At 37.1% G+C, this 27,129-nt stretch overlaps 2 protein-coding genes and 2 pseudogenes across 3 annotated transcripts; 2 read left to right on the forward strand and 2 right to left on the reverse strand.

The window, feature by feature from the left end:
- Positions 1–3,565: 3,565 nt before the first annotated feature.
- On the reverse strand, positions 3,566–7,904 carry LOC130974012 (probable inactive leucine-rich repeat receptor-like protein kinase At3g03770; annotated as a pseudogene).
- A 141-nt stretch (positions 7,905–8,045) lies between these two features.
- Positions 8,046–14,060, forward strand: LOC130956965 (enhancer of mRNA-decapping protein 4-like). Of its 2 annotated transcripts, none has more exons than XM_057883947.1 (7): positions 8,046–8,336; positions 8,648–10,947; positions 11,039–11,158; positions 11,279–11,449; positions 12,653–12,811; positions 12,903–13,010; positions 13,424–14,060. In XM_057883947.1, exons 2-7 carry the CDS (start codon positions 10,561–10,563, stop codon positions 13,730–13,732), a joined length of 1,254 nt encoding a protein of 417 aa, XP_057739930.1. In that variant the 5' UTR covers positions 8,046–8,336; positions 8,648–10,560; the 3' UTR covers positions 13,733–14,060. The 2 variants fall into 2 exon arrangements, with proteins under 2 accessions (XP_057739930.1, XP_057739887.1); XM_057883904.1 differs by having other exon boundaries at positions 10,023–10,947.
- Positions 14,061–17,123: 3,063 nt separating this feature from the next.
- LOC130974013 (uncharacterized) lies at positions 17,124–20,069 on the forward strand. Its single transcript, XM_057898728.1, has 2 exons — positions 17,124–19,119; positions 19,492–20,069. Exons 1-2 carry the CDS (start codon positions 17,124–17,126, stop codon positions 20,067–20,069), a joined length of 2,574 nt encoding a protein of 857 aa, XP_057754711.1.
- A 2,333-nt stretch (positions 20,070–22,402) lies between these two features.
- On the reverse strand, positions 22,403–22,998 carry LOC130961692 (chaperone protein dnaJ 11, chloroplastic-like; annotated as a pseudogene).
- Between the last annotated feature and the right edge of the window lie 4,131 nt (positions 22,999–27,129).

Raw genomic sequence — 27,129 nt, forward strand, 5'->3', positions numbered from 1 at the left:
ATTTTTAGTTGAAATTTGTTTAATAGTACGGTATCTAATTAGTTTGTTTGTCTGTGTTTGTTTGTGTATGTTTGATTGTAGGCCATAGAATGTACGGACATTACTGAGTTTGGAAGTGATGACACAGATCTTGTTTATGGGGTTTGGACTCTAGTATATTGCTATTTTTTCGTGAACCGTATGTTTGAATCAATCATTAATCCTCATGTTCATTGAATGATGTCTGTTTTGAACTGATTTGCAGTTATCAGATCACAGTTGCCTTGCTGAAGATGAAATATCAAGAGTTGGGATGCGGTTTGAGCATTTGAAGTTGGCCCAGGTTTTATATGCGACCTACATTTGTGGCATCATCGTCTTGCCCACAGCTTGTGTCTAAGGGTGTTTTGGGTCAGGTTAACAATGGATCTTTTGATTGCATTTCTTGTCAAATTGCAAAACAACCTGCTTTATCTTTTCACAATAATTTATCTCTTAATTGATCTCCTTTTGATCTCATCCACTCTTATGTTTGGGGCCCGCTTCCACCACTTCCATGGGAGGGACTCGATACTTTGTAGTTTTCATTGATGATTATTCCCGCTTTACTTGGGTTTATTTGATGTCTAATCGCCATGAGCTACCTCAGATTTATATTAACTTTGCCACTATAATTAAAATTCAGTTTTCCAAGGTCATTAAAGTTTTTTGACACAATAATGCTATGGAATACCGTGACTCCAAACTTTTAACTTTTCTTGATGAACATGGTACTTTGTCTGAATTTTCTTGTCATGGTACGTCTCAACAAAATGGACGGGTTGAACGTAAACACTGTCACATTCTTGACTCTATTTTACAATGCTTATTTCTTTTTCGTGTCCTGAGCATACTTGGGGTGAGGTTGTTCTTATTGCTACCCATGTTATCAATAGACTCCCTTCTTCTGTCCGTAGTAACATTACTCCCTTTGAGCGTCTTTATCATACTTCTCCAGATTACAATTCTCTTCGAGTTTTTTGTTGTGTTTATTTTGTTCTTCTTCAACCTTATGAACATAATAAACTTGAACCTCGGGCTCGCATGTGTTGTTTCCTTGGTTATGGCACTAAACACAAGGGTTATTGTTGTTGGGATCCTCTTTCTAGATGTATTCGTATAGCTCATCATGTTGTATTCTTGGAGTATCACATGTTTTCTACGTTCTCCTCATTTGAGTCCATTCCTTCTACTCAGTCACTGTTTTTCACTAACCCCCATGTTGATCTTTTTTTAGTGATGATTCTACAGGTTCTATCTCAAGTCAACCTCTCGAGCCTCCTACTTTTTCACCCTCTTCATCTCCATTTTCTGATGATTCCAGACCGGACAATGTTCCGGCTCCTCCTGTCCTGCCTCCTCCCTCCATTCGTTCTTCTAGGGTAAGAAATCTACCTCCTCATTATCTTGATTATCATTTTTTTCTACTATTTTTCATCATCATGAACCTAAGTCTTTCTGAGAGGCCCTCACAAATCCAAATTGGCAACAAGCAATGCAGGAAGAAATCCAGGTACTTGAAAAAGCACACATTTAGGACTTGGTGGATCCTCCTGATAATGAAATTGTGGATAATAGATGGGTATACAAGATTAAGACTCACGCTGATGGTTCTATTGACCGTTATAAGGCACGATTGGTTGCTCAAGGATGTACGCAAGAGTATGGTATTGATTATGAAGAGACTTTTACTCCTGTTGCTCGTCTCACATCTGTTCACGCTCTTTTTGCCATTGTTGCAGCCAGAGAATGGTCTTTTAGTCAAATGGATATAAAGAATGCATTTCTTAATGAGGATCTGAAAAAGAAGGTCTATATGAAACCACCCTTAGGATATCCTTATCCTTCTAGTAAAGTTTGTCTCCTTCGCAAAGCACTTTATGATCTTAAGCAAGCTCCTCGTGAATGGTTTGAAAAGTTCAACACCACCCTATGCAATCTTAGTTACACTTGTTGTCCTCATGAGAATGCTCTCTTTATTCATAAAAATGAGCGTGGGTTTGTTCTTCTACTTTTATATGTTGATGACATGATCATTATTGGAGACAATGTTGATGGTATCTCTGATCTTAAAGCATCCCTTCACCACACTTTTGAGATGAAATATCTTACTTCTCTCAGTTATTTCATTGGCCTTGAAGTCGTTTCCTCAAATGACGGCATCTATCTCTCTCAAGCTAAGTATGCTTCTAATTTTCTTGCTCGAACAAGAATTACAGATAGTCGCACTGAGTCTACTCCTCTTGAGCCTAATGTTCGGTTTATTCCTATGGATGGCACTATTTTGGATAATTCTACTCTTTATCAATAGTTAGTTAGAGGTCTTGTCTGCCTGACTATCACACGACTAGACATCGCCTATCCAATTCATGTTCTTAGCCAGTTTTTGTTAGCTCCCTATACTACTCACTATGCTTCCGTTCTTCGCATTCTTCGTTACATCAAATGTACTCTGTTTCATGTTCTTCATTTTTCTATCCACTCATCCTTATCCCTTCAGGCGTACTCAGATGCTGATTGGGCTGGTGATCTCACTTATCGTCGTTCTACTACTGGTTATTGTATGTTTCTTGGTGACTCTCTCATTTCCTGGCGAGTCAAGAAATAAACGTTCACTGCTCGATCAAGCATTGAAGCTGAATACTATACTCTTTCTGACACTACTGCTGAGATTGTCTCGATTCGTTAGCTTCTCGATGACTTGGATGTCCCTCAATTGTCCCTAACAGATGTTTATTGTGACAAGTGCTATTCAAATTGCTTATAATGATGTCTTACATGAACGCACCAAACACATGGAGATTGATTGTCATTTTGTCCGGTAACGTCTCCTTATTGATGATGTTTGTCTCATAGCTGTTGGGATTCTGGATCAGACTGCTGATATCTTCACGAAAGCTCATCATCCTACTCGTTTTCGGACTCTAGTATCCAAACTCAAGATAGTATCTTTAGCTCCCACTTGAGTTTGAGAGAGATGTTAGAGTATAATTAGAATAATTAAGATCAATTTAGATCAATTAATATCATTTATATTTATATAATATATCTGTATATTTGCTGTAAAATTTTGTACTTTCATTGTTTTGTTCTTTTATCACCTATATATACCCTTGTACATTGTACCATTCTCGCCACACTCAATAATACATTCTTTATATTACTCTCTTGTTTCTAAGCGGACCAATGGTCCCAAATTGAAATGGTCTCAATTTATTAACTAAAATCTTGGAAATAACCTTATAAACATTGCATAAACTAATAGATCGAAAGTCCCTCAAGTAGGTTGGGTTATTCCCTTTTGGGGTAAGAGAAGTAAGAGTTTGTTGACTTGTTATTTATATATCTACTTAGAATGTGTTCATAAAAACGGTTGAAATCCCCAAAAAAGATAAACCCAAATCAAATTTGACTTGGCTTTCTGCATTGAGAGAATGATCCGGTAACAAAACAAAAATGGTAGAATAAATGAATAAAAGGAGGCAAAAAAAGATCTTAGGATCACGAGTTGAGTGAAATCTGACAATGAAAGTTGAACTGACCATAATTTAAAAACTGATAATCAAGCTCATCCAATCTGTATATGATCAAACTTTTGTACATACATGGTAGCAAACACATTCCTCTATAAGTTCCATGGAGGACTTCTTCATATTCATACAACTCTTGTCTCATGGGAGGATGATGATGCAGGTGAGCCTCTCTGATCATTAGAGTCTCTCCTCCAAGAATTCTGAACTTGCACAGCGAAATGCAGATTCCAGAGAACATCATCCACAGAAGGCCTTTCAGTAGGATCATTGGAGAGGCACCTTACACAAATCTCCATCATTGTCATTAATGATTCATTTGAGCATTCCTTGTGAACTGCTGGGTCAACAATACTCCTCCTTGCTATATCATCAGTTTTTATGCTTACTTGTAACTGCATAAAAACCACGTGTCATGTCAGAATTATATGGTATGGATAAACTCTCATTTTGGCACTAGATAGATTCAAGTTAGAAGAAACGGCCCTGAATTAAGAATCTACTGTTTAATTACTACATATGTGAAGTTTAATGAAAAGATGAGAGCTTCTATGACCTAAAGATCTAAGAGTTCAATATTTGGTGAATCCAAAAAATGAAAAAAAAAAAGAAAAAGGTTAGCATAAAGCATATAAACAAAAAAGAAAAGAAGGCCTATGCAAAAATTCAAACAAACCCAAAAAAGAAGCTCTTACTTGAGGAAGGCGTGTTAGAGATATAACCGTTCATGTGCCTTTTCCATAAACTTAAACTTTTGAGAGTATTTTCATGACAGAAAATGCTACTGTTAATTGCTATATATACCAGGTTTAGTGATGTTTCTTAAGTTTTCTTGATCTTTGGAGGACCACAGTCAACGGGTGCCTCTTTAATTTTAGAGGCTATTTTGTCTGAGTTGAAATATTTTGGGAGTGAAAATGGTAGTTTACCTTGGTGTTTGTTAGTCCTATTGTATGTTCTACACTTCCCATTTCCTTTTTATCTCTCACTGTTAACCTTTGATACATTATTGGATCAATATATAAATATAAGAGTGAGAGTAAGTAATAAACTGAAGAATGAGTAATAACTAAGTTGCACTATGTTTCTTACTGTTCAATGATTACTGACAAAATTATATGTAATTTCTTATTGACTCACAAGATCTTTGAGAGTGCCAACTTCATTGTGGAACATCAATGGTCGACCCAAAATGGTTTCAAGCAAGATTACCCCAATATCATAGACATCATTCTTGTCTGCATCCATTATCCTGCAAAAGGAAATCACTTATTCAGTGTTCACCCTCAACTATGTTGGCAAGAAAAAAAAAATCTAAAACATTTATAGACATTAGACAATCATCAAGGGGTCCCTTATGTAAGACTGAATTACTGAATATCAAATGATCCTACTACTTCTTGTTCACAATAACTGCCGTTTCAATTTACCATATAACACAAGACAAGTTTCAGTATTCTACTTAGCAATTAGACAGTTTAGATGAATTACTAATATTTTCTTTGTAGACAGAAGGATTATGCTATAAGGATATCAGAACTAATATTTTCTTTTACCTTTCTTGGAAGTTTCCTTTTAATCCAGGGTAAGGTCCACTGCTGACCTGAAAGTTCAGAAGCAAACAGTTTTTCTTAGAAAATCAGAACGAGCAAAGAGTAAATACTTCCGATTAGAAGCATATAAACAGATTTCATCCACTTACCGGTCTTCTAGTTTCTGCAGAGAGTGGTAGATTATAACTGCTTATTTTAACATTAAGATTGTTATCCAAAAGAACATCAGTTATCTTCAGATTATTGGAATATAGTCCAGGAATTGAATGCCTTTTACCACTCCAATCGCGGCTAATATCCTCTGCGTCCAAGAAAGCTTTTCACTAGGAGATCCTGCTGACACTAATTCATGTTACACGAGTTTCAAAAGTACTTTACTTCTGTGAAACTCAGACAATTAATCTTGACGAGATACAGAAACGGATTTGGATACAGAGACACCAAATATTTGAAAATAGCAACACATAGACAACTAATAAATTTGAATGAATAATAATAGTTATAATAATAATAACAATAATCATCGATTAAATACTCGGATGTGTTGTCGGACACCCCTTAGTAGGTTGGTATGTCAGAGTTTCTTAGCTTGAAAAATAAACTTACCAGACACATAACTACTTAAACTCTTGTTTGGGACAAACTCAAATATGAGGAATATAGTGCTGACGCTTGAATCATCCTGGTTGCATTCAAATGAATGACCAAGAGCACTGATCAAGTGTGAATACCGAAGTTTCGAAATCAACTCAATGTGGTGCATGTAATTTTGAGGGCTATGTCTCTTTCGCATTTTCAATCCTCTGATTGTAATAGGCATTCCATCGGAGAGCACCCCCTTGTATATCTGAGCATCATATTCAAAGTTAATTAAAATTTTGTTTGATGTCACAAACTTCATCAACAAAACTAGTATTTTAAATAGAGAAATTTATCCCGTAACAGCAGAAAAGAAACATCGAGAAAGAATTCTGGAATAAATGATGTTCTCATATGTAATAACATACAATTGCATACCTGGCCATGTGGACCCTCACTAACGAAACTTGATGCATCAAAATTATTTGTAGCTTCCTTCAGTTCATCCAAAGCAAAGGTTCTGTAAGCTGGAAAGCTGGCTCCCATCTTCAATGTTTCTGATATATACCCTGTTAACAAGGAACAATACAATACGAAATTCTTAATGAAATTTCATAATTTTCTTGTTTATTAGATATGTTATATGCATTTCAGCACAATGTTTGTCACTTATTTGAATCTTCTTCAGCAACTACAACCTGATAGACAAACACACTCTCAAAAGACCCTTTTATTCTTCTCTAAGAATAAAACACTAAGCTCCCGAAAGATTATGCCACTAACAATTTAACCCTTAAAACAAATAAATACTCATTTGATCTTCAAAAGACGATAATGTTCGATAAAATTTCCCAAAATTTAGGCAAAAACAGAGGCATTTTTGGGATTTTGTCAAACATTATTGATCTCTAGGGACCAAGAGCTTTCTTTTGAGAGCCAAATTGTCAGATTCATTGCTTTTTGTGGGGCTAAACTTGTGGTTTACTCCTTCTCTAATCAACCAAATGTTAAAAAAAAATAAAAAATATAAATAATTAATAATCCTATTTTGTTGAGTGTTAAACTTATACAGCAAGAAAGAATTGAAAGGATTTGTGGATTTACTTGCATCTGTGAGCAGCTTTGCAGTGTTCACTGAAGATGCATGTTCTATTATAGACCTTGTACTTGTCCTCACACCATTTTTGTTATGCATTCTGTTCATGACATGCTCCTTCATGGACCTTGTAAACGACTCCACAGCGCCCTTATCCGGCACCCTTTTCATGATCCGCTGCAACACGGATATGGACAAGGATCTTGAAGAAGCAGCTACCATGCTTTCCTTTTCCTTTTCCTTTTCTTCTTCCTCTTTGTCTTCGTCTTCCTCTTCCTTTTTCGCCTGGCTGATAACAATCTCCAAGGTCGGTTTCACAGGTGTTTTTACAACACTACCCTTCTTATGAACCCGGCTAACTACCAAAATAACCACTCCAACAATCAATGCTCCACCAACTATCCCTCCCATATTGGACACGAGAACCGTTTTTCCGGTTGTCCTCTTGTGATTCTCTTGAGGAGGCACGATTTTAACAGCAATAGCCTCGTTGCTGCAGAAGCTGGTAGGGTTCTGATTCCGGCCGTCATCGTTCGATAAACAATTCCCGGCGTATAGAGCGACCGGCTTATTGGCCACTGGTTTCAAACATGTGGGAAGTTCACCTCTCAACAGATTCGAAGACAAGTTCACGAAAACAAGCTCATCATTACACGTGTCGTTCTTGAACAGCATTCCGGTGAACTTGTTTGAGGAAGCATCAAGGTAACTAAGAGAAGGAAGAGATAACAATGCAGGCAAGAACGGCCCAACGAAACCGTTAAGCGAAACGTCGAGTTTCTGAAGCTGGTAGAAAGTGGATAAACCCGAAGGAAGACCAAGCTTAAAGCTGTTATTCTTTAGAACAAGCGAAACCAATTTAGTTGGAAGAGATGGAAAATGAGGCCCGAATTTGTTGTTCTCAAGGTTAAGATCTTGAAGGTTCGACAGATGGCGAAGGCTAGGTAAATCCCCTGAGATTTTGTTATTTGACAAATCCAAAACTCGCAGAGTTTGTAACGTTCTAACTGAATCTGGAACGGTGATGGCAATTTTCCCCGGCGGGGCGGGTATCCGCGGGGATTTACCCGCCGGGGGACAGGTTTGGAGGCCAATTTCTCCCTGCGGGGGCGGGGAACGGGTATCCGTTTAGTAAACGGGGCGGGGGCGGAGATAGAGATACCCGCCCCGTGGATACCCGTTTAATACCCATAAATATGAATTTACCAAAATATCCCTAATATATATATATTTTTAACAAATCCTATTCCCACTTTCCCATTTCACTCATTCTCTCTGCCCGAACCTCACTCTCAGATCCTCTCCTCATCACTGCCGCCACCTCCCTCGCTCACTTCCCACTCACCGCAAGCTTCTCCTCCTTCGGCGAGGTCGCTGGTCGCCTCCCCTTCCCCCTTCCTTTCCCCCTTTTCTCATCAGATCTCCTCTTCGCGTGCCATCCCTCCTCCTCCTCGTCAGATCATCAACGCCACGGATCTGCCCATCGCCGTCTCCGCCACAGATCTGCGCGTCGCCATCAGCGCATCGCCGATTTTCTGTCGCCGTCTACTCCATCTTTGGGTCTGCTTCTCGCCACTGTTGATTGCAACTGCCTCGTCATTTACAGATCTGTGTGTTTTAATTTTTTTTTAAAATCTATTGTTAATTTGCATTGTTATAAAATCTGCATTATATAGATCTGGGATTTTTTAAATTGTTCTAAAATATGTATCGTTAATCTTCATTGTTTTAAAATTTGCATTGTACAGATCTGAGTTCTTTGAAATTGTTCTGAAATCAAAGTTGTTAATCTCCATTGTTATGAATGCTGTATTGTTAATGTGCATTGTTTCTGAAATCTGGGTTCTTTGAATTTTTTAATTTTTTTTAAGGAAAATCCGCGGGGATATCCGGCGGATATCGGGTATCCGCAACCCGTCACGGATACGGGGCGGGAACGGGGGCTTTTTGGGGCCACGGGGCGGGGGGTGGGGGGCATGTCCCCGTCCCCATGGGGACCCGTTGCCATCCCTTTCCACTGAGCGAATTGTTCTTCATACTAAGCACAGCCAAGCCTTGAAGAGTCCCTATTTCGCTTGGAATAACGCCTTCTAAAAGGTTGTTATCAAGAACCAGTGATTGAAGGTTTTTGAGAAGTGAAATCTGTGACGGAACAACACCAGTGAAATGGTTTGAACTTATGTTGAGTATTTCAAGAGAAGATATAACTGAGAAATGGTTTGAGGTATTGGACCCCAGAGACCAAGAGAAACGAGAGTGAGGACTTTTAAGCTTGAGAGTGGGGCGAGTGTGGCGAATAGTGTTTGTGATGAGAAGTTCTGTGGCAATGCGTTGGGACTGAAACCGTTGCCAACAACATGCAGCTGTGTGAGATTTTCTTCATAGCAAACGAGTGTGAAGTGTGGGGTTGGTTCAATGTTGCAGAAGTCTGTGTTGGTGTTGAGGGTTAAAAGTTCTTGGGGGTAGCCGAGAAGGTTCTGGAAGTTTTGAAGTGTTTGGGTCTGAGAAAATTGTAACTGCTCTGAGAGATGGAAGGTGGTGGAAAAGAACAGGATCAAAATGAGTAGTGGAATTAGGTGTGAGTGGGAATTGGAATTGGAATTGTAACTGGAAGTTTGTATATTCTATTAAGGGCATGTGCTTGTATTCTGAAATGTGTAGTTTGATTGGATAGAAATGCTTGAGAAAGAAAAGGTTTACTTTGTTAGAAACTTTGAATAAAATGGTTTTGCCTTTAGATACAATATATTTGAGAAGTGCGACGTATTAAAATTTTAATCTAAATCTTGTTTCAAAATGCTAGATTCTTTTATGTACGTATTCTTTTATGTCTAAGTAATCTCAAAATCCTAGTTTGCAATATTTTTTCAACACTACATATAACTTTAGTGGGATTTTTAGTGATATTTGTACTTGATTTAATCTGAATAATTGTTTAGTGTCTTTTTGAATATATATGTGTAGTTGTGTCTGATTGTTTATGGTCAATTAAATTCTGTTGATTGGCTTTAAAAATGAATTACTTATGATTCTGTTTATGAGCTGCTTTGGTTTTGTTAATGAGCTGTTTAAAAATGAATTGTAAAGGTTGTGTAATATGGTTTTATATGTCTGCATATATATGGCTGCATATAATTAATATGTTTCACAAGTTTGAATGCTAAATTTGTTGCTGGAAACAATACTTTTGGTGCTGTTGATGAGTTAAAATGCTAATTTTTCATTGTTCTGTTTATATATATGCAGCCAACAAGCATGAGGTGCCCAACGAACCGACGCCTAATTTTTCATTGTTCAGAGGCTGTTTGGTTTTTATTTGTTTTAAAGTGACTGTTTCGGTTTAAAGTGTGTTTATTTCTGTTGTTTTGCTAGACATTTTTAATTGTCTTTGTTTTATGTTTAATTAAGTTGAATTTGTATTGGATTTGGATGTGATATACTCTTGTTATTCTAGTTTATTGAAGGTTTTAAACCTCATTTTATGGTATTTTAAATTCTGATTATTAGGTGTAAAAAAACCGAAAAAACCGACCGAACCAAAATGCTGTTGGTTCGGTTCGGTTGTTCAAACAGCAGCCAACCGAATGGTTGGTCTCATAGTAGAACCGATCAGGTCGGTTTGGTTGGTTTTCGGTCCAAAACCGAACCAAACCGAACCGATTACACCCCTAATCCAGTAGTGATGCTGATATTGTTTGTGTTCCATCTCCACCTCTTCCTTTGAGCCCAAGGTTGTCTAGGAAACTGTCTGATTTTAGGAGTTCACAATCTAATTTGGGTGACCATGTTGGGGGCCAATCCATTAATTGATTATTCAGTTGACAGACAAATGCCTACTATTCATAGGAACTTGTCTGATGCACCACTGATGAATAATGATTTGAAGAATGATGAGAAAGTCAAACAGGATGATATTTCGAGCGTAGTTAATCCCTCTGTTATGCTTAAGCTACCAACTCACCTGGTTACTCCTTCTGAAATCATTAAGGCCGGTTCTCCCCCTGAGACAAATATAATTGATAGAAATAGTAACTTTATGAATAAGGATCTACCAGCAATATTGGAGGAAATACTAAAGAAGGAAATAGCTTCAGTGGGTCCAGCTGCAGTCCGTGCAATGACCCCCACTATTGAGAAAATAATATCTTCAGCCATTGTAGAGTCTTTCCAGGTTAGTGAATTGTTTATATATATATATATGTTGGGTGTTAGATTGAACTCAATGAAGTTGTATTGTGGATCTAATAGACACTTTTTACCAGAGAGGAGTAGGTGATGAGGCAGTAAATCAACTTGATAAATCAGTCAATGCAAAACTTGAAGCCACTGTTGCCAGGCAAATTCAAGCACAGTTTCAGACGACTGGAAAACAAGTGCTTCAGGTGCCTCATTTGCTTTCACTTGAACTATGTTGTATATTCATTCAATCTGGGTCAATCTGGCATTTTTCTTTGTAAAAAAATTTCATCATGTTCACCATTGTAAAATAATTTCTTCTGTAGGATGCACTCAAATCCAGTTTTGAAATATCAGTGGTTCCCGCATTTGAGAAATCATGCAAAGCAATGTTTGACGAAGTTTATTCTACATTTCAAAAGGGCATGGTTGAACAATCAACTGCTGTGCAACAACGCCTTGATTCTGGGCACACTTCACTGGCAATGACTCTAAGGGTAAGTGTACTCATTGATATTCTCTTGTTCCTTTGGTCTTCTGTAGCAACATTCTCATTTGCATTTGGGACGAAATTGTGTTGCTACTCTCTTAAAAGGAAAAAAGTTCAGGTTCAGCAGTATTCAAGAAAGTTATTGATATAGAGTTGAAGAATCTAGGATCAGTGAGATTAATGGTATGAGAAAACAGAGTTAACTTGGATCACTAAACATTTTGATATTTTTAAAACAAAGAGCATGTTTGTTCAAAGAGATCTAGGGTTGACCTTCTTTGCATAAATGCATTCTGTCTATACCTGTGATTTCCCGAAGAAGTTAAATTACTTTTAAGTGGAATTGTATCGGCTCCTGTTTGGATGTGTCATGCTTAGGAGAGGATCTGAATCCACTTACTAAAATGCTTTCTAATTTTATGAGCTCAAGTTTTTAAATGGCTATTTATAATTTATTCTAAAATTTTGGCTGTGGACGATTTCAATGGTTGTATTATGATAGTATAGTATGATACAAACCTTAGGACAACCCTACAACAAAAGCTAGCCATTGTTCACGTTGCATATAAACCCACATTGGAATCCCATACATCTGATGTGAGTGGTGTTTGCCCTTTGGTTTGGATTAGGTATGGAGTAAAATAAGAACCAACCCAATCAATTAGGGAAGTGAGTGCAAATATAGGCAGTGATGGGGATTTCGCTGGTAAGTCGTGAGGTTGAATGGTGCAAAACACGGGGTATCCAAACAAAATGGGTTTGTGTGATATATTTGGTTAATGATTATCATTTTTATACCCAATACCCAAATAGACCACTCGTACCTCTTCCAAACTGAAATTGTGTACGGTTCAGGGTAGATGAGTTTTCCTGTAGCAATTAATATCTACCTTGCAATTGGATCCTAACATACTAGTTAAAGTTCTCCGTGTGGACCTCGCACTTGCTGTCCGCTAGTTTGGTCATACCATCAAACCTACTGCAGGAAGCTTGTAAACTTTTGTATTTTTCTCGATTGTAATTCTGTATGCTTTTATGTTATGTCAATGTAGATAATATATTTACCAGAGATAAAAATCTTTGTTGCTTAATTCATACTGGTAGTGAGTTCAAAAGAAAATTTACAGATATGCCATATTTTACTCTTAATTTAGCTTTGCCCACTCTCTTTGTATCCCAGTGTTGATGTTCCCTTTTATGCAATTTGCAGGAATCCATTAATTCAGCTTCATCAGTTACTCAAACTTTGAGTAGAGAAGTGCTAGAGGGCCAGAGAAAGCTAATGGCATATGCAACTGCAGGAGCTAACTCCGGCACACTAAATCCTTTGCTCATTCAGCTGAACAATGGACCTCTGCTTCGTGAAAAGGTGGGGTAAAAGTCCTATTAACGTAGGACGGTTGACTTTCATATTTGAGTTTGCACCGTAATAATTTCTTACAATTTGTGTCGCATATAAGGTTGAACAAGAGCTAGCAAGTTTGATAGCTGAACGGAAGTTTGAGGAAGCTTTCACCGGGGCTCTACAAAGAAGTGATGCGTCAATTGTATCTTGGTTATGTTCTCAGGTATGCCAAAAACATTTCTATAAATATCTTCAAAAGTATAACTAAAAAAGTTGTAGTTCAGCTGGTGCAATGTTGAAATGGATTTCCTATATGGTATGCCAGACACTATGCTTACTTTATGAACCCGACTATCGATCTTTGTGATTGATACCATGGTATGAATTAGAAAGGGGCATATTATCTTAGTTGACTAGTTGTCATCAGAATCATTAGAGTCACCTTAACCCTTTAATTCTACACTGATGCTCAATCTAACATTAGAATTGGTCGTTTGAATATCTTGTCACGAAGTTGTTTTATTGGACCTTATGTCCAGATTCTAAATTTTTAGCCTTAAACTAAAGTTCCTTTCTGTTGATGTCGGGGATTAAAATATTGAGCATTAACAGTACCACACCATTTCTGCGAAGCAGGTTGATTTACATGGACTTTTGTCAATGGTTCCTCTTCCTTTGACCCAAGGAGTGGTGCTTTCACTTCTGCAGCGACTGGCATGTGATATTAACAATGATACCTCACGAAAGATTGCATGGATGACGGATTTGCAATTAGCCATTAATCCGTCAGACCCCATGATTGCAATGCATGTGCGACCCATATTTGAGCAAGTTTATCAGATACTGATTCATCAACGCAGCTTGCCTACAATGACTGGACCTGATCTTTCAAGCATCCGTCTTTTATTGCATGTCATCAACTCTATGCTCACGACATGTAAATGATTTTCCTCATTTCTGGAAGTGTGCAATTAGCCTTTTTGAACTTTCAGATATTACAACAATTTTGTACAAAGCTCAGTGAGTTTCATTAAAGGATCCATATTGGTAGGTAGTTGACTATGAATCAAGTTAGTGTTGAAGAGGTGATTCTTCGATCAAAATTTCTGTAGCAACGAAATTGTTTTTGGGCTCAAAATAGAGGAGTGTATATACTATATGTACTGTACCTTTTGTTATTAACTTCATAATGATCTGACAGACAAGGGTAGTTTTAATCCTCGTTTTAGGATTTGTTTTGAATGCATCCATGAATAATTAATTACATTAAAGACGCGATTTTCTTCCTTTATAAAAGAATTCCGATATTTTTTGCTATTAGAGAGAAGCATCATTATTATATATATAATAGAAGCACCTTGTTGAGCATAGTGTCTCCATCAAGTTGCATATTTAGATATAGATATATATTTTATGATACAAAATCTAATGGTTAACGCCTTAAGAGTTGCGTAAGTTCTACAGTTCGAAAGCACCAAGTTCATTATCCATAATAGCCATTTCGAAATTATTAGTATAGTAGATATATGTATAAATGATAAATCTATAAAATAGTCAGTTATATAAAAATAAACTAAGAAAACAAGCAAAATGATGGTTGCAAAATTCAATCTTCATTATGTATATACAGGTAAAAAAATGGCAATGCATCTTCCGTCTTATATATTGTATTTCAAAAGATTTACTCCTTTTATCAGGCCAAAATCGGGTATGAACCAGCACCTAGAAAGCAGTGAGATTTCTCAAATAGGGGGTTCATTAGTTACATTGTATGTGCCTTTTCCAATGTAAAAATGTTCGGAACATGATCGTGTCACGAATTTTACATGAAGAGTATTTTATGTATCCTTTAGATTTTGGAGTGCCCACGGAAATATTGGATTCTAAACAGTAGATTAAAATGTTATTTTTTACAATTGTACGTTTTACCTTGTAGTTCACGCAAAAACTGAAATGTTCTATTAAGGTTTAGGGATATATCCTAAGCTTCTAACAACTCTTATTTGTAACGAGAAAAAAAAAGAGGCCATATTTGGTTTGAATTTTTTATCTAAACATAAAAACATACACCATTCAAGCCCTAAATTTATTTAGGGGAAACAATCAAGGTATATTTATACTAACTGTAACTATAAATTAACGATATACACTTTAGAGGGACCTATTAAAATCATGTCGATGATAAAAAAAAAAAAGAAAATTTAGGAAATCAACTTTATATCTAACTAAGTAGTCAACTTTTTAAAAAATTATGATATTAAAATTTTAAAAACCAGTTTTACGTTCAAAAAATATAAAAATTTGAAAAATTATTTTTATGCTAAAAAAACCCGCATCTTAAAATTGAGCATCCTCTCATGTTTTTCACCATAAAACTAGCTTTCAAAATTTTAAAATAAGATCTTTTAAAAAATTGGCTGATTGATTGCATAAAGAATTAGTTTCTAGAGTTTCAACTTATTATTATGATTTATCTCTGGTTTCATTGGGTATAGTTATTTGTTTATAAGTTATCAAAACTATTTTAGCCATCATATAACTAAAAATCTCATGTTTTTTGAGAAGTTTTCAGCAGCTGATTAAATTAAACAAACATAAAATCCATCAACAAAGGTATCAATGGAGTAGCGGAATGTTACGGTAAATTTTAGAAGGTTAAATTTAATAGTGTTCGTAGAATTTTCTGAAGTGTTTAAGAATGCTCTAGATGGTTCCGGAACGTTCTAGAATGTCTTAGAAGGTCCCGAAATACTCTAGAAGGTTCTAGAAGACTCTGGAAGGTCATAGAGTATTCTAGAAGAGTGTGGATGTATATAGGAGTATGAAAAGTAGTTTGGAAGAATCTAGAAGTATTTAGAAAGTTGTGGTATGATGGATAGTAGTAAAGAATGATCTAGATGATTAATCTAGACCGTTGATTAGATTTAATCCTAACCATCCATTGAGCAGGTGGATGGCTATAAATAGGGGTGAGAGTTAGAGTTGGGTGTGTGAATCATTTGTAACAAACACTTGAGCAATAAAGTGTTCTTCCACCAAAGCTTCCTTTCTCGTGTGTTCTCTTGTATTCTTAGCTTTCTTGCTAAGTATTGAGGGTTAGGCTGACTTGGTTTTAGCTCAAGAGGTTGAGTAAGTCCGAATACCGGCACGATAGCGTTGGAGTGTGTCCAAAGCCGTGACAAATTTGGCATCAGAGCAAGGTTCGAGAGGGAGCACAAATGGTTTGTGGGTATGGCTTCTAATATCACCATGGAGCATGTTGAGTCTCAAAGGGGAAAAGATGCTATTCCCTCTCAATGGGGAGGCAAGAAGGTCCGTTCTTCAAGTGAGCCTAGAGGTAAGGACTCTAACTTCTTAGAAGAAAGAGTTTCTATGTTAGAAAATGTTCTATCCTCTATGGATGAGTGCTTCCAAAGGATAAAACATGACAAAGAGACCCTCAAGGCTCACATGTTGGGAGAACTAGATGCTTTCTCTTTCAAAGAAAGCATGCTCCAAATCAAAGAGAAGCTTGAGAATTCCTTGAAGCTATTTTAGGAAGTTCGAGTTTGGTTCGAGGAGGCAAAATCTCGACCAACCATTAAGGGAGACGACAAAGATTGATCTCCCAAAGCCAAAGGAGTTCAAGGGCGTAAGGGACGCTCGAGAGGTGGAGAACTTCCTATGGCAAATGGAGAGGTACTTTGAAGGCCAAGGGATGGTCGAAGAAGCGATAAAGGTACGCACTGCAGCTCTCTACCTTTTTGATATTGCTACTTTGTGGTGGAGGAGAAAGTGCGTAGATATGGAAAAGGGTACTTGTAACATAGCCACATGGGAAGATTTCAAAAGAGAGTTGAAAAGACAGTTCTTCCCCGAGAACGTGGTTTATGAAGCACAAGAGTACTACGTAAAGGAGTCCACTACTCTCACGCTTCAAATTCCCAACTTAGCATCAGAGGATGCATTGTTCTTCTTCATTGATGGACTCCAACCTTGGGCAAAGCAAGAACTACAAAAAAGGTATGTTAAGGATGTCGATGAGGCCATCGTGGTGGCCGAATCACTCACTGAGTATCATAGGAGAGACTCTAAACCCAAGTCTTCCTCCAAGCCTAGTTCTGCTAAAGGTGGGGGAGACAAGGCAAAGAGTTTCTCAACCAAGAAGGAAGGAAAATACTCTTTAAAGAAAGAGTACGAAGAAAAGAAAAAGGCTTTCGTGCCCAAAGGAGGATGCTTCGTCTGCAAGGGACCACACCCAATGAAGGACTGTCCCAAGTTAGGGACTCTGGCATCTATCATCGAGGAACGAGAGGCCCAAACTCAAGTAAATGAGTGAGTTGGATCTATCCAACTCATGAATACTGTGAAGGATAAAGAGGCAAGCATCGCAGAAAAGAAAGGCTTGATGTATGTCAAGGCCTTTATCAATAGAAAACCCATCATAGCTATGATCGACACTGGTGCTACACATAACTTCATCACGCCTGATGAAGCAAGTATGCTTGGGTTGAAGATCACCGAAAAGAACGGTTGGTTCAAACCCGTGAATACCAAGGGTGAACCTCTTAAGGGAGTAGCAAAAGGGGTTGAGATGACTCTTGGTTCTTGGAAGGGCCTTGTGGATTTCTCAGTAGCACCCATGGACAATTTTAAAATAGTCATCGGACTTGATTTGCAAAGGAAGGCAAATATAATACCTATGCCATACTACGATGTAGTATGCGTCATGGAGAAAGGATCTCCGTGCATGGTCCCTACAATCTCTAAAGTTGGAGGACCACCGATACTCTCTGCTATGCAACTCAAGAAAGGGATCAAGAAAGGAGAGATTACATACTTGGCTCTATTACAAGAGGAGTCAACATCTGAAAGAGAAGACGTTCCTCCCAAAATCAAGGAAGTCCTTGAAGAAAATAAAGATGTGATGCCTCCCGAGTTGCCAAAACAACTTCCACCTAGGAGGAAGGTGGACCACAAGATTGAATTGGAGTCAGGGGCAAAGCCACCTGCCTCAACACCTTATAGGATGGCACCGCCAGAACTTGAGGAGTTGAAGAAGCAACTCAAGGATTTGCTAGATGTTGGATTCATTCGTCCATCGAAGGCACCTTATGGCGCACCAGTCTTGTTTCAAAAGAAGCATGATGGTTCGTTGAGACTATGCATCGACTATCGAGCACTTAACAAGGTAACCATCAAGAACAAATACCCTATTCCTTTGATAGCCGATTTGTTTGATCAACTTGGTAGAGCCAAGTGGTTCTCAAAATTGGATTTGAGGTCAGGATATCACCAAGTGGTTCTCAAAACTGATGGTGATGAGCCTAAGACCACGTGTGTCACGAGGTATGGATCGTATGAGTGGTTGGTGATGCCTTTTGGCTTGATCAATGCTCCTGCGACCTTCTGTACCTTGATGAACGAGATATTTCGACCTTACCTTGATCGGTTTGTAGTGATCTACTTGAATGACATTGTTGTCTATAGCAATACTTTGGAGGAACATGTAGAACACTTACGAACCGTGTTCAAGATCTTGCGAGAGAATAACCTATATGTGAAAAAGGAAAAGTGTTCTTTTGCAAGAGATGAAGTCCACTTCTTGGGACACATCATTAAAGGTGGAACTCTCTGCATGGATCAAGGAAAGGTGAAGGCTATCAAAGAGTGGGAGCCGCTAAACAAGGTATTTGAATTGAGGTCATTCCTTCGGTTGGCTAATTACTATCGGAGGTTTATGAAGGGATACTCTGCCAAGGCTGCACCATTAACTGATCTTCTCAAGAAGAATCACTCTTGGGATTGGTCAAAGGAGTATCAAAAGGCCTTTGATGAGTTGAAGGCTGCTATCACAGAAGGACCAGTACTAGCATTACATGACTACTCAAAGGTATTTGAAGTCCACACTGATGCTTCTGACTACGCTATTGGAGGGATTCTGATGCAAGAAGGACATCCGATCTCCTTTAAGAGTCACAAGTTGAATGATACAGAGAGGCGATACACCGTCCAAGAGAAGGAGATGATCGCGGTAGTGTATTGTCTGAGAACTTGGCATCACTACTTGCTTAGTTCACACTTCATCGTCAAGACAGACAATGTAGCTACAAGCTACTTCCAAACTCAGAAGAAGTTAAGCCCCAAACAAACTAGGTGGCGAGATTTCTTAGCTGAGTTTGATTTCGAATTTGAATACAAGTCAGGCAAGACTAATGTGGTAGCAGATGCGCTGAGTCGCAAGGTTGAGTTGGTGACAATTTCTATGGTTAAAGGAGATATTGTGCATACCATCAAGGAAGGGTTGCATCACGATCCATTAGCGAAGAAGTTGGTGGAGTTGGCTAGAGAAGGTAAGACCAAAATATTTTGGTTAGAAAATGACCTTCTCTACACTAAAGGGAGAAGACTATACGTCCCTAAATGGGAAAATCTAAGAAGAAAATTAGTCAGAGAATGCCACGACACCAAGTGGGCTGGTCACCAAGGTTCGCGAAGGACCTTGGCATTCATTGAATCTTCTTATTATTGACCTCAAATGAGAGATGAAGTGGAGAGCTATGTGAAGACTTGTCTTGTGTGTCAACAAGATAAGATTGAAAACAAGACACCAAGTGAGTTGTTGGAACCTCTGCCTTCATCAGAGCGACCGTGAAAAAGTGTCTCTCTATATTTCATCTCTGCCTTAACGAAGTCTGAGGGATTTGGATCTATTCTCGTGGTAGTGGATCGATTTTTGAAGTATGCCACCTTTATACCCGCCCCTACTGACTGCACTGCAGAGGAGGCATCACAACTATTCTTCAAGAATGTGGTGAAATACTGGGGATTGCCTAAGAGCATCATTAGTGATCGAGATCCACGCTTCACAGGACGACTATGGACAGAGCTGTTCAAACTCCTTAGGTCGGAGCTTCATTTCTCAACAAGCTTGCATCCACAAATCGATGGGCAGACTGAGAGAGTAAATGCCTTACTTGAGTGTTACTTGAGGCATTTTGTAAGCACTAATCAGAAAGATTGGACAAAACTCCTCGACATTGCTCAATTCTCATATAATTTGCAAAGGAGTGAGTCTACAGGGAAGAGTCCATTCGAGATTGTGACTGGACAACAGCCACTTACACCTCACACTCTTTCTTCCTCTTACTCAAGGAAGAGCCCTGGAGCTTATCATATGATTAAGTCATGGGAAGAACAAGCAGATGTCACTCGGTCTTACCACGACAAAGCTGCAAAGAGGATAAAAAATGGGCAGATAAGAAGAGGAATCATGCAAGATATCAAGTGGGAGACAAGGTAATGATTAAACTTTTTCCACAACAATTCAAAGCCTTTCGCAAGGTTCATAAGGGCTTAATCCGCAAATACGAAGGGCCATTTGAGATCATTGGACATGTTGGGGAGGTTGCGTACAAAGTACAACTCCCTCCCTCTATGAAGATCCACCCGATCTTCCATGTGAGTATGCTTAAACCATATCACGAAGACAAAGATGAACCGAGTAGAGGTGACTCGAGTCGTACTCCGCCTGTGGTGATTAGATCCTTTGATAAAGAAATCGAAGAGATCTTAGCTAATCGCGTCGTGTGACGAAGAGGAGTACCACCAAGTATCCAATACTTGATCAAGTGGAAAAGGACTTCCGATAACCGAAGCTAGCTGAGAAGCTCGTGAAGATCTGTGGCAATTCCAAGAACACCTACAGCGCTATCATGAACAGAACGCGATGAGGACGTCTGCGCATTAGGTGGGGGAGAATGTCACGGTAAATTTTAGAAGGTTAAATTTAATAGTATTTGTAGAATTTTTTGGAGTGTTTGAAAATGCTCTAAATGGTTCCGGAACGTTCTAGAATGTCTTAGAAGGTCCCGAAATACTCTAGAAGGTTCTAGAAGACTCTGGAAGGTCATAGAGTATTCTAGAAGAGTGTGGATGTATATAGGAGTATGAAGAGCAGTTTGGAAGGATCTAGAAGTATTTAGAAAGTTGTGGTATGATGGATAGTAGTAAAGAAGGATCTAGATGATTAATCTAGACCGTTGATTAGATTTAATCCTAACCATCCATTGAGGAGGTGGATGGCTATAAATAGGGGTGAGAGTTAGAGTTAGGTGTGTGAATCATTTGTAACAAACACTTGAGCAATAAAGTGTTCTTCCACCAAAGCTTCCTTTCTCGTGTGTTCTCTTGTATTCTTAGCTTTCTTGCTAAGTATTGAGGTTAGGCTGACTTAGCCTTAGCTCAAGAGGTTGAGTAAGTTCGAGTACCGGCACGGTAGCGTTGGAGTGTGTCCAAGACCGTGACAGGGAGCAGTAGAGGCTCACCTTACTCCATCCAAAAAAATTATGAATTAGAATCATAGAGTTGGGAGTGAAAAAAGCCCAATAAATAATTCATTATTTTAATTTTTTAATATCGGGTAAAATTTCATTTCTTTTTTTTTTTGTGACTGTAAAATTTCTTTTATGCTTCAGATTCGTTGTACCATTTTGTTGGTTTATGCAAAACAGCAGCAGATATCACGCGAAAAGTTTAGGGCAGCAACTTTATTAAATTTTAATCAGCATGTAACCAGCAAAAAAAAGTGAGTCATTGGATGAAATCTCATACCAATCTCACACTATTAAAATTGTTATTAATGACTATTTGATAGCTATAAGTAGGGGTGGCAAACGGGTATAAACCCGTCGAGCCGACCCGCGTAACCCGTCAAAAAAGGCGGGTCGAACTGGAAAATCGGAACCGCCGAATAACAAAAGTCCGCCTAACCCGCACCGCTTAAACCGCGGGCTTTGGTGGGGCGGGGCGGGCTTCCCCGCCGGACTAAGGTTTTTCTTAGTGAGGGGGTATTTTTGTAATTTTTTAGCCAAAACCAAACTTTCATGAACCTAACTTACAAAAGCATGAAGATAAAAATTGAGTGTTTTGGATTATGTTTATATTACTTTGAAGAAAATATTTATAATTATGTTTTGGATTATGTTTATTTTACTTTGGAGAGAATATTTATACTTATTTTTTGGATGAAAACTTGGTTTATAATTATATTTATTAGATATTTATAATTACAAAGATTTTAATATTTGTGAATATAAAAAATATAATTTTTTATGCCATTAGAAATTATAAATTTATTAATATGGTTGTAAAATTATATATATTATTTAGTAATTAATAGTAAAAAAAAAAAGAGAGGAACTTTGGCGGATTTAACCCGCCAACCCGCAGTTAAACTGGACGGGCTGGGATTCTAGGACCGCCTCATTAGGCGGGACGGGACGGGGCGGGACAGACTTTCCTGCTTACCACCCCTAGCTATAAGTCACAAAAATTATTGGCCCCTAACACTCCTCGTGACACACAGAGGAAGAAAACAAAAGCAAACCAAAATTGGCAAAACAATATTTATATTCCATTTTTTCTTTTTAACTTTTTACAACGTTAGCTACATCCATTACCACCACCATCACTGTCTCAAAGCAACGAACACCTTCTCTTTGTCCTTAACAAATCCACTACTTCTCTTTCGTTCATAGCAGAAGTAAAGCCAAGTTTTTCCCCTCCAAAAGAAAAAAAAAAGACAGTTTGGATTCCATAACAAGACAATCCCCCCCCCCCCCCTTTTTCCCCTGAACGGCTGAACTGTTACTTAATATCTTTTTTTTCTTTTTTTTTTTATTTTTTTAACTCTATCTACCAGCATTGGTCCGTTTCCCATCTTCGGGTCGAGTATTGATCGGAATTCCGTTTCACGCTCAATGGCTCCGGAAACCTCCGCCGCCGGGAGGCCAGAGGCAGATCGTACATAGCTCTCGCTGAAGAATCCGATAGCGTCTCGTATGCGTTCCGTATCACGATGAAGTCGCCGTCGTCCGTGCCGGAACCGCCGTCAGAATCCGGCAACCGCCTCACGCCGCAACGTCGGGGTGGTAGAGCTTCGCCAGGCTCCGGAAGGCAGACTTGATCTCCATCAGCGACGCATCCTGCTCGACTCGCAAAACCTCGTAGAGGCTAGCCGATGTGGCCGGCACCGGAGAAGCGACGGCGCGGATCGGACTACGGCGGCGGAATCTTTCGTTGGAAGCTCGGTTGTTGCTAAAGAAGGAGAAGTTGACAGCGAGAACGGTGGATAGGCTGAGTATTGCCGGCATCGGAGGGTTAGGTCGGAGAAATGTTGAGGTTTGTGACTTTCCGGCGAGGGGTAAAATGGGACTGTATGAGAGTGTGTTGGCTATTTGGAAATGTAGGATGAGGGAAGAAAAAGTATAGGGGTTTATATTTATATATAGTAGTCAAAGGAGTAGGGGTAAAAGTGTCATTTTGTATGCCACGGAGGATGACATAGGTAGCTGCGTGGGGTGAAAAAGAGAGTGACAATAAACTGACCATGGTGACGTGGCGCTATGCAAGCGCGATTGTAGGGAAGGCTTATTTGGAGACCTTCCTGTAGGGGTGTGCATAGCCCAATCCGTCTCAAATATTCGGTCCGATCTTAAATATTTTAGAATTAATTTAGTGTGATTTTATTAGGTTTAGAATTGGGTAAGAATCTCATAAATAGACTTGGTCATTATTTTAAATAGGGGTGCACAGATCCGGCCCGGTCCAAAAGTCCGGTCCGGTCCCGAACACTTTTGGGGCTAATTTGGTGTGATTTCATCGGGTTTAGGGTCGGGTAAGGGTCTCAAAAATAGACCCGGTCATTATTTCGGGTCGGGTCCGGGCCATAGCTCGGGTCACCCGAAGTCGGCCCGGTGGCCCGGTCATCATACACAATTAATATTTTGTGTTATTAGTGATGGATCATGACTATTCTTATGTGGAATTTAAGTATTGTAAATCTTAATATTTTGTGTTAGTCATTATAAGACTATAAATTAATGTTTTATGTTTAGAATGCATAAGTCTTTAGACTAATGCATAATATTGTGTTATTTGTATTGATTTAAATATTTGGTATTATTAGACAATATTAGTATTGATTGTGGTTATACTTTAGTATTGATTGTGGTTATGCTTTAATTTTGAAGAAGGGTTGGTTCTTGTTATATTTTTCTAAGTGAATTTTACCATGTTAAATAATGGTTGGAGTCTTGGAAATTTGGATATTTTTACATGCTAGCTTACAAGAAGATATCAACGTAATGTAATGTTAACGGCCCGGTTTTCACCCGGTATAATTGTGGCCCGAAAGTGTATTGGTTTCATCGGGTCTAGGGTCGGGTTCGGGTCTAATAAATAGACCCGGTGTATATTTCGGGTCGGGTCTAGGTCACATCAAACCCGGCTTCACCCGGCCCATGTGCACCCCTAATTTTAGATTGGGTCCGAGTCATAGTTTGGGTCACCGAACTCAGCTCGATGATCCGGTCATTATACACAATTAATATTTTGTGTTATTAGTGATGGACGATGACTATTCTTATGTGAAATTTAAGTATTGTAAACGTTAATATTTTGTGTTATTAGTTATTATAAGACTATAAGTTAATATTTTATATTTAAAATGCATAAAATTTTAGACTAATGCATAATATTGTGTTATTTGTATTGATTTAAATATTTGGTGTTATTAGATAATTTTAGTATTTATTATGGTTATGCTTTAATTTCAGAGAAGAGTTTGTTCTTATTATATTTTTCTAAGTGAATTTATCTAAGTCAAATAATGGTTGGAGTTTTAAAAATTTGGATATTTTCACATGCTAGCTTATAAGAAGGTATCAAGGTAATATAATATTAACCGCCCAGTTTTTACCCGATATAATTGTGGCCTAAAAGTGTATAGATTTCATCAAATTTAAGACCGAGTTTGAATCTAATAAATAGGTCCGGTATATATTTTAAGTCAAATCTAAATCACATCAAATTCGATTTCACCCGACCCATAAACACCCCTACTTCCCTGTATCACTCAATGTAATAAAGTGGGTTGCGGCCCATATTAATTCTTGGTTGCTGCGAAGATCTTTTTCTTTGATATTTAGAAAATTATTATTTTTCTCATTATTAAATGTTAAATAAAAATGTTTTATAAATAGAAGAAAAATTTATCTATTTTGTACCTTAAACACATATACTATATGTTAATACTACAAATTGAAATTTTTTTATTAAAAATACAAAAAGATTTAAATTTTAAATGCATTTATTTTAGAAAAAAAGTTTTAAATGGTCCATAACAATTATCTCAAAAGACAATAAAATCCTAAACATTTCGACCCTTAAACTTTATTTGTGTGAAATTTATTAGTCTTTCTGTCAATATTTTCTCTGTGTATTAATAAAATAAGTCTATATATAACATATTAAACTGTTAATTTATTCGTTAAGAGTCAACTAGGATTGATAATTTTTTTGTTGAAAATTTCGTTATCTTTTAAGGATAATGGTTAATTTTTTTGTTATCTTTTTTAAATACATAGATTAAATTTACTGTTGTAAAACTAAGAAATATTTGTAATTTTAAATTATTTTTACTTATAAAATTTGAATGGAAGATATATTAATGATTAATGAGTCACATAAGCATGTTGTTGAGAGAGATCATTAACAAAAAAATTCATCAATCTCGCGAAGTTAATTATCAGGGACCGAAATGGATTTTTTTTTTTGAAAACTTCATAATTCTTTAAAAAAATTATCATAAATAAAAAAATTTAAAATTTTCTACTAATAATAAATTTATAATGACCCATAGAAAAAATTAGTCATCATATATCTACCTATATTTACATATGTTCTAAATAATTTTTTCATAATAAAATTAGTATTAACTTTTTGTTATAGAATAATCAAAATATTCAAAACTATTAAAAATTAACCAGTACTATAATTTTTTTTAATTCTATTCTATTTTAATAATGAATGTAAATTTAATTTGAAAATATTATTACCATTACATCTATCTGTTATCTTTGTTTGTTGACATCTCTTTCCACTGTCAAACTTAATATTTTAATTTAAGATTATTTGATTCTCATTTTTATTAAAGCTGAAAAATCACTATAATTAGTCTATAAAGTTCAACAGTAAATATATCATTCTAAATCTAAATTTCAGTATCATCTATTGATGTTCGTAAAAAGATTATGTAAAATTATTATAACAAGCATAATATAATTAATATATTAAAATAATTTCATCCTTATTATTCCATTTCAATAATTTCATCCTTATTATTCCATTTCACAATAATGGTATATTTTTTAATCTAGTATTTACTTATTACTTATTATTTTAAAATATATCTATACACACTATTAGTATCTAAGATGGCATTCTTGGTTATTGGTAAAATATAACATTTATAATTAATTGTGTGAATTTTTTAATAGTCAACTTATCGTAGACCCTTTTATTTTGTTTCTCCAAATGTAAAATTCATTTATTGAACATTAAGTTTGAAATACAATAGAGAATCACTAAGGACCAACAACAATGTATAATAATGAAATTCCCAAACAAAACTAGTGAAAAAAATAAATAAAGAGAAGATTCTTTTGAAAAACTAAAAATAAGAATACCGTAGCTTGATTCATGATTTATTAATTTACAATAGTTTAAAGTGAGTGACAGTTACAATGGAAGTGTCATTGACTCATTGTATAGAAAAGGTGGCACATCATTTCAATAATTCTTTCAAAAATTAATCTTCCACTTCTGGTAGTTACAAATAGTGCAGCTCCTCAAATCCGTATATAATTGTAGGAAAAGTAATAATTGCATGAGCAAACTCACAAGTCACAAATAATCAACGGTTTAATATATTTGAGTTTGATACCCACCCCCAAAATGGATAAGGAGTTTGAAATTAAATAATGATTTGATTGGTAAATAAAATAACGACTTATAAGAAAGCTAATAAAAAATAGAGTAATACCCTAAATAGGTCCCCAAGAAATTTACCATCCGACAGTTTTGTCCCCCACAAAATTTAACTAAGATTTTGACCCTGAGGTTCTCAAATATCCCCCAAATACGTCCCCAAAACCGTTTGATCCGGTTAAAGTGGTGACGTGTCAGGTTAATTGTGACATGTCACCTTTAGGACATTTTGGTCCCTATCCACGCTGGACAAAACGACGTCGTATTGGAACCAAGGGCAAAACGACGTCGTTTCGGGAAGGACAAATTCGTCCCCACTTAGATAGAGAATGCAAACGGCGCCGTTTTCATATTGGGGACCTATTTGCCTTATAATAGTATCTTAGGGGACCTATTTGACCTATAATTCGTGATGTTAAAAAAAGTTATATTTACTTCAACGCAAACCCCTTAAAAACACATTGACATTGGTCTGATCATTTATCAAAATAGTAACATAAACCTGAGAACTCAAACATGTTAACCACACAAAT

The sequence above is a fragment of the Arachis stenosperma genome, chromosome 1 (assembly GCF_014773155.1).
Source record: "Arachis stenosperma cultivar V10309 chromosome 1, arast.V10309.gnm1.PFL2, whole genome shotgun sequence".
NCBI lineage: Eukaryota > Viridiplantae > Streptophyta > Magnoliopsida > Fabales > Fabaceae > Arachis > Arachis stenosperma.

Bases quoted from the DNA above. Each gene is read 5' to 3' on its own strand.
- LOC130974013 (XM_057898728.1), top strand. From the start codon at position 17,124: ATGAATACTGTGAAGGATAAAGAGGCAAGCATCGCAGAAAAGAAAGGC. The intron at 19,120-19,491 runs GTAAGACCAAAA...TTCTCGTGGTAG, and splicing joins GGTGGAGTTGGCTAGAGAAG to TGGATCGATTTTTGAAGTAT.
- LOC130956965 (XM_057883947.1), top strand. From the start codon at position 10,561: ATGTTGGGGGCCAATCCATTAATTGATTATTCAGTTGACAGACAAATG. The intron at 11,159-11,278 runs GTGCCTCATTTG...TTTCTTCTGTAG, and splicing joins CTGGAAAACAAGTGCTTCAG to GATGCACTCAAATCCAGTTT. The intron at 13,011-13,423 runs GTATGCCAAAAA...TCTGCGAAGCAG, and splicing joins TATCTTGGTTATGTTCTCAG to GTTGATTTACATGGACTTTT.